An 8,141-nucleotide genomic window follows, 5' to 3' on the forward strand; every position below is an offset into this window, starting at 1 on the left:
CTTTTTTTTTTTTTTTTGGTTCTTTTTTTCGGAGCTGGGGACCGAACCCAGGGCCTTGCGCTTCCTAGGCAAGCGCTCTACCACTGAGCTAAATCCCCAACCCTTGTGTATTCTTATATTTTAATGACTTGCTGAGGTTTTATAAAAAGAGACTCACCAAAGATGTAGAAAACCATGGGCCAACCCAGAAGATCACAGATGAAGCCACTCACAAGCAGGGCAATAAATGGTCCCATTACAAACCCTAATCAAAAGGCACAGAAGACACACTTGTTAAATTGACAAAGACATCTGAAAGTTGAGCTAATAAGCATCTGTAATGAACAATCTCCAATGAAAGAAGTTAATGTTTCATAATGCTCAGGAGGATTGGAGAAAGTGTTGTTCTCTCTCTCTCTCTCTCTCTCTCTCTCTCGCTCTCGCTCTCGCTCTCTCTCTCTCGTTTGAATTAAGAACACCTCTTTTTCATTCTAAACAGATTCCCTGTTTATGCATGTATGTGTGTGTGTGTGTGTGTGTGTGTGTGTGTGTGTGCGCCCGCGCGCCCGCACATACACACACATGTACATTCATTTGGAGGCTAGAGGTTGATGGAGTTTTTTTTTCCTCTTAGTCTCTACATTGTTTGAGATAAGGTCTTCCACCAAAATTAGACCTCACTGTTTTAGTGGGGTTGACTGATCAGTGAGCCCCTGGCCTGTCTCTACACCAACTGTGCTGGAGTTATAGATGTGTGCTGTTGTGCCTGGTATTTGACATTGGTCTAGGGTTCTCATGCTTGTGTGGCAAACCCTTTGTTCACTAAGCCATCTCCCCATCCCTAATTAAAGCAAGAATATTGCAGGAGATGTTTCTGAAGAGCCCAACAATTCAAAGCATATGTTTTTAAAGGCTCTCAGAAAGAACATGCCATAAGACGAAAACAGGGCCTGGCCATTCTTAAGTACTTACCTGATAGAGTCATAGAGGTAAGTCTGCCTCGTTCCAAGGGAGGTGCCCATTTGACCCATATTCCATGCTGGCCTGTTGACACTGCTCCCTGAAATGAAACGATGAGGACCTTCTAATTCTAATACTCTGAATTCAAACTCTGTGTCTACTTTAACCATGTCTTAATACCTGGGCTATTCCTTGGAGTACTCGGCATACAATGACCAAAGCTGCTCCGACTTGTGCAGCTGGTGGGATGAGCAGGGACAGCACAGAGCTGAGGAACAATGAAGACCCAATTATTTTCTTCATTGGGTATGCTCCAGATAGGTACCCAACAGGAACTTGAATCACAACCATACCCAAGAAGACAGAACTGAGAATAAGCCCTTGAATATCAAGACTCCAGGAATGCACAGGGTTCTAAAAGAAAGAAAGGGAGACAAGTCTAAGAATCCTGCATTAGAGATGTAATCTGGTGCTTTTGGGGCCCAGGAGTGTGCAATCCCTACTCAATCTCTGTAAAGGAGTTCCCACTTCTTTCTAAAGATCCCCCCCAACAACTTTATCATTTTATAATGTCATTTTGCATATTGATATTTATATATTTATATATTATCATTGATGTTTCCAATTATATGTTTCCAAATATATGAAATGCTTGGGACCAGAAAGGTTTCAAATTCTTTTGGGTTTTGGAGATATTAACAAACACATAATAATATATCTTGGGGATGTGAGCAGTATAGACATAGAGCTTATGTTTGTTTTTATGTGCTGTGTTGTTTGTTTTTCTCTTCAATGTCACAAAATACTGAACAAAAGCAACTTAAGAAAGGAAGGTTTTATTTTGGTCATAATTCCACAATGCTGGTCATCCCAGCAAGTCAGTTATGACAGTATGGGGGGTAGGACGGGGGGAGTCTAAAGAATTGGTTGCCTTGCATCCATAGTTAGTAAGAACAAAGAAATGAATGGGGATGCCCAGCCTGTTTCCTCTTTTTATTCATTCTGAGACCCCAGCCTACTGAATGCCATTGCCCACATTTAGAGCTTAAGCTTCATTTTCTAATTATTACTATTATCTTGCCAATAATATTTGACCTCTGTAGAAATTAGCTAACAAGTTGAAGTTTTAAACTTGCACTTTGTACTCTCAATATACCTTTACATTATCCAGCATCTCTGCTACAGACTTGTTAGATAAATGGGGTGGCTCTGTTTTATTCACCATGGCTACCATTGTGAGGTTCAGGCACACTCGCTGAGCCATGATGACAATGTTACAGAAGTGCAAAAGGATAGCCAGTCCATACCGAAAGGAACAGAAACCTGGAACTGAGAAGTCAAAAAAAAAAAAACTCAATTAGCAACACAGTTAAAGTTAAATATTCAGGTATTTGCAACCCTAGATATCATAGATAGTAAATTAAAATTTTGTTGTAAAACATCCTTCTAGAAATTATCATATAACGGGAAAATGTGGAACTGATTTATTAATTTCCTCTTACTTTAAGACATGGTTCTAATTAGAATGTCTCAGAATATGTCTCACCAAGTGTTTTGGTGTACGTCTATTTTAAAGGGACCTTTGATTAATACCTTTGGAATTAAGTCCCTTTACCAATATCAATGGTATTTTCTCTCAAAGAAAACACTTTCATTTTCAAACTGATATGAATACTCTGGTTGAGAAACTCATATTTGCACAGTGAGAAAATTTTTTCCTCAAGAAGGTAAATTTACTGGGACATTATCAAGCTATAATGTAGTATTGGTATAAAACCAAGCACATTCACCAGTAGGAAAAAGCAGGGAGTACAGAAATACATGTGGGTCTACAACTAAATAGTGTGTGTGTGTGTGTGTGTGTGTGTGTGTGTGTGTGTGTGTGTGTGTAGGTGTAGGTCTGTGTGTGTACCTGTGTGTATATGTAGGTGTGTGGGTGTGTATATATGTAGGTGTGTGTGTATGTGTGTGTGTTGCATGTTTGCATACATGCTCATATTGGGGGAAGGTGGTTGCACATATGTGGAGTCCAGAGGTCAATGTTGAGTGTCTTTCGCTTTGCTCTTCATTTTTATCCACCTTAGTTTTTGAGAAAGTGCCTCTTAAAGAACCTGGAACTCTCTAGTTAGACTAGACTGTCTGGCCAACAAGCTCCAGGAATCCTCTCCTATCTGTCTCCCCAGTACCAGAATCAAAGGACATATTATCACACCTCACTTTTTATATGGATGGATGCTGGAGATCTGAACACAGGCTCTAGTGCTGCAAATGATTTTCTGACAGATCCATCTCCTCAGCTTCTAAACTTTTTTTTTTTTTGGTAAATGAACTAATATAATTCAATGAAGGGAAAGAATATCTGCTTCGAAGAATTCTCCCAGGAAAAATTAACATATGCTCATAAAAAGACTTGTAGGAAAATGTTTGCATCAGTTTTATTCAAAATAACAGAATGTTTAGAAAGAATAAACACACTGTGTTGTGCTAACATAAAGCATATTGCTCAGAATTAAAAAGGAAGGAGGCACTGAAAGACCCAACCGTCTGGATTCATCTTAGCCAAACATGCTAAGCTAAAGAAACTAGTCACAAAAGGCTGTTTTGAAATCCCCAAACAGACAAAAATAATCTGCATGGCCTCTCCTATCTTCAAAACTAGCATGGGTTAATCTTTACCATGCCAGACCTGCCTCACATCTGTCTGATGGCTCCATCTGTGACCTCTAAAGGCTCGCGTGATTCAATCACTTTCACCTGGATAATTTCCCTATTTAACTGGGAAACCCTTTGCATGTACCAGGGTTGGAATCTCTTAGGGGCAATATTAGAATTCTGCCTATCGTGGTCTACCCGTTTGTGTTTATCACACATGTAAAACACAGTCAACTCATCCTAAGCATCCCAAACCACATTTAAGCCTCATCAAAAGCTCATTACTTCAAATTTTAAAATCTCACCATCTTAATCAAAACCTTATAGGAGCAATCCAGTTGGGGCACAGTATCTATCTGTGGACTTGCCAAAGTAACAGAATGGATCCCCCTACGACTGCCACCACTAAATAATGGGACAGGCCTGGGACACAACTAAAAAGATTAAAATTCTATAAGAGAAAAATGACACGAATCCACAATGGTTTGAAGTTCAGCTGAACAAATATTGAGTTTTAAACTATAAATTTTAAATGCAAATATTTGTGTTGTTAGGTGCATCATAGTTATGGGATGTCAGAAAAACATTAAGCATCATGTAAAAACACTGTCTTTCTTGAAATTTTCTGTTTATGTTTCCAGAGAATATATCTCTCTCATGCCATCAGTGGTATTGTGTTTAGAGGGTGGACTAGTGGACAGTGGGACAGCACTACCTTTCTTGGGGAGGCACCGGTTCTCCATTTGAGACTTATCTTCTAATTGATGGACTTGGTCTCCATCCACTGTAGGTACAAAACACACTGGTCAACACAATTCAGGAAGCAACTGACCAAGCGCCCAGGACTTCTCTCTGACTGAAAACCAGGATCAAAGGATGACTCACTGAGAGAGGCAGTGTCCTGTCACCTCCCTTAAGGCCTTAGTTAAATTCCACTCTCATGATTTTTGTTGTTGTTGTTTGTTTAAAATATATAGAAAATCTGATAACTATAGAAAACAAGCAGCTCTGACAACCCAGGGATTTTTTTGTTTAACCCAATAAAAAATAGAAATAAAATTAAATTAAAGAAATAAAAATTGAGGACATTTGCTGCCAGTATGCTTGCCCAGTAAGGCAAATTGACAGAAAGCCATTGGGAGAAAGACACTGTAGTGGTTAGAAATGTATATGTACAAAGTGGCCAAATACTGGGAAAGACGTAAATATAAGTATAAGTCATTTTCTGTACCTTAAGAGCAGTGAAATATGACTGTCTTCTTATTATCTTATCTCTCTGGAGATAGATCATTCTCCACAGCCCCAAGTAAACCTGTCTGTAGCCTCAGTGACTTACTGCAGCCAAGCCTGCATCTGCTGCTGCTGCTGGTGCTGGCGATAAGGATAAGTTAAAATTCAATTGCCACATAAGCTGTGAACCTAGAATTTGGGATCTGACTTTATCAGTTCACATGACCCTCACATGTAGGTGACCCAGACACCTACAATTTGTGTATTTGAAACATTCTAGAATGAGTAGAGCATCAACCATGATTTTCACACATTGGAGCTTCTTTTGAGCTTCTGTTTATTGTTATTGTAAGAACACATTACATACACAGTACACATAAACACTATGCACAAACCCAGTACATGCATACTATACACCCAAATATATGACACACACAGCATACATACACAAGTCACATGCAAGTGCATATCAACACACATATAACAACACATATACAACACACACAAATAGTACAACACCCCTTCTCACATGAAGCAGAAACATCTCCATGCACAAACCAAACCTACATCTATCTCTATAACATATAATGACACATGTGCACAAATTACACACACCACACAGGGTACCCACTTGCAGCCAAGGATACACACAACACAATACAGATTCACTACACATGTATACACACACAGACACACACACACACACAGACACACACACACACACACACACGGAAAGAGAGAGAAATATTACACACATACTATATATAGAACACAATACACAGATACTACACACACACTTTTACACATATACACTACACACAGAAACACTATACATATACTATGCATATAACAATACACAAATACTTTACACACATATCATACATAGAAACATTAGCATTACAGACACATAAGCAATATACCTATGCTAGACATATATACAAACACTACACACATACTACATACACAGAGAAACACTAAAATGCTATACATACAACACAGAGCACAAATAATACATACACAGAAATATTATGCACTCATAAACATACTATAAACAGAAAGAAATTATATACACACAAACACTACACACAGGAAGAAGCACAATACATATGATATTCATATAATGCAATACCTCAATACTACACATACACACAGACAGAAAACCACATACACACTATACATGCAACACAGTATACGTATATATTATCCACACAATATGTTCTTACCACACACATAACTATGCTACACACAAACTATATGCACAAGAACACATTACATACATAGTACACATAAACACTATGCACAAACCCAGTACATGCATACTATACACCCAAATATATGACACACACACCATACATACACAAGCCACATGTAAGTGCATATCTTATACACATATACAACATACGCAAATAGTACAACACCCCCTCTCACATGCAGCAGAAACATCTCCATGCACAAACCAAACCTACATCTATCTCTATAACATATAATGACACACGTGCACAAGTTACACACACCACACAGGGTACCCACTCGCAGCCAAGGATACCACGCAGGCTATGCACATTTACCCTGTCCCTCCACTAGTGTCACACCACAGCAGTCACAGACAGTTCATTACACAGCCCACCTCATTGCTTTCCTTATGTCCTTGAGAGTAACTCACACTTCACACTCATTCCTAAAACTCTTTTCCCTTTCTTCAAGAGAAGCCTCAAAAGACAAATGAATTCCTCTAAAATATTTTTTGCCCACATTGTTAATTACCTTGGGAAATTATCTACCAGGAAAGGACCCCAAAACCCTCTGAAGAATTAGATGTTCACTTCATTTGGCACACAACAAGAGTCCCACTGACCTGATTAAGAGAGAACAGCCCTTCCTCCTTCCAGGGAGACTTTTCGCTCCACTTTAGTGAGAAAGTCCTCCTACTTGCTGGTAAATTCTATACCAAATCCTTTGACCTCACCATGACAAGGATAATGTTTAATTTTTAACTTTACATTTGCTCTGGCCTTGTGTCTTCTGAGGAGAAGATGAGTCTTGGGATCTACCTGACTAGAACCTCCGGGAACTGATTGGAACAATTTCAAGATTTAATAAACAGATCCCATACTCTTCAGCCAAGGCAGGATGGAGAATGCCTTTTGGAAATGTTCCTAAGATGTCTCCATTGAGGAGGCCTTTGGAATTCCATGGATTGTCACCAAAATGCTACAGCTTTACCCATTCCTTTCAGCTTTATTATCTTTTCCCTCCTCCAACCATCTCTTCCTTCCTTTTCTCCTCCTGCCTATTCTTTCCCTTCTACCCTCTCTTCCCTTCCTCCCTCCCTCGCTGCCTCTCTCCCTCCTTCAATCCTCCTCTCTCCCTTCCTCCTCCTTTGCCCCCCTTCCCTTTCCCCTCCCATACCCTCCTTCCTCCTTCCTAACTCCTCAGAGATCATACCTCTTTGACATTTGATGTGCTCAGAAAGCTGCACCTTTTCTTAGGGCCTGCCTCTCAAAGCCGTGACATGTCCTGTGGCTTCTCCTGGTTCAGCTCCGGGCTCTTCCCAATCTTTTGAATTGAATTGTAATCTACTGATCAGTTAGTACCATCTACGCCTTGAGTTGGATAATTTTCACTGTTGATGATTCACTAATACACGTAAACGTTTTAATTTTATTATGCTTTTTCAACGCATGTCAGTAGTTGACAGCAGATTCTCCATGGCTTGAATCACCCCCCCCCCCTTAAATAAATGCTGTGGCCAAAGGTGGTGAGGGCCTGTGAGCCCTGTACTTGAGGCCAAGGCAAGAGGATATGAGTTTGAGGCCAGTCTGGGCTACATAACAAGGGCCAGGGAAGCCCCAGATGCATGATAAGACACGATCAGAAAAGGAAGGAGAAGGGAGAAAAGGAAGGGAAGGAGAGGGAGGGGAAAGAAAACCTTTGCCAAGGAGCTTTGTCCTGTTACTCGGCTGGAGTTGTGATTATTAGATGTGTTGATCCTCTGTGTGCCCAAGAAGTCTGTACTATCTACTCATATAGCTGGCGGCTTCTGGTACTTTCTGGAAAGGGGAACTTTTTAATGATTGAAAGCTCCAAGTTAGTAGTTGTCCAATGTTCACCTCGTGAGTAGACAACACTCCCACTTGGCACCAACGTCCTAAGTTCTAGGTACAAATTACACAAGAGGGACCCATTTTTCTGTTTGCTGGCTCCATTGTCTATTGCCTCACAACACTCTGAAATTGCTTCATCCGGATTCCATGTTTCACTCATTAAATTTTTACCTTAGGGGTTTATCACGGAAAGTTCAGACATACAAAAGAAACAGA

General features: G+C 40.0%; 1 protein-coding gene across 6 annotated transcripts in view; it reads right to left on the bottom strand.

Moving 5' to 3' along the window:
• Positions 1–7,369, bottom strand: part of Slc17a1 (solute carrier family 17 member 1) — a 34,773-nt gene extending 27,404 nt beyond the window's left edge. For 2 of the 6 annotated variants that reach the window (XR_015640625.1, XM_087589732.1), the window contains exons 1-6: positions 7,267–7,352; positions 4,307–4,375; positions 2,096–2,268; positions 1,120–1,353; positions 952–1,039; positions 158–244 (exon numbers count right to left, since the gene is read on the bottom strand). Coding sequence is in view for 3 of the 6 variants with exons in the window: in XM_087589732.1 (XP_087445858.1) it covers positions 158–244; positions 952–1,039; positions 1,120–1,353; positions 2,096–2,268; positions 4,307–4,334 (610 nt within the window). In the remaining 3 variants the exon portion in view is untranslated. Of the gene's footprint in view, positions 1–157; positions 245–951; positions 1,040–1,119; positions 1,354–2,095; positions 2,269–4,306; positions 4,376–6,676; positions 7,186–7,266 lie in introns of those variants that run through there. The other 4 variants (XR_015640626.1, XM_087589733.1, XR_015640627.1 and 1 more) reach the window with 3 other exon arrangements.
• Positions 7,370–8,141: the final 772 nt, after the last annotated feature.

Source organism: Rattus norvegicus, chromosome 17 (assembly GCF_021556685.1).
Source record: "Rattus norvegicus strain SHRSP/BbbUtx chromosome 17, alternate assembly SHRSP_T2T, whole genome shotgun sequence".
Taxonomy (NCBI): domain Eukaryota; kingdom Metazoa; phylum Chordata; class Mammalia; order Rodentia; family Muridae; genus Rattus; species Rattus norvegicus.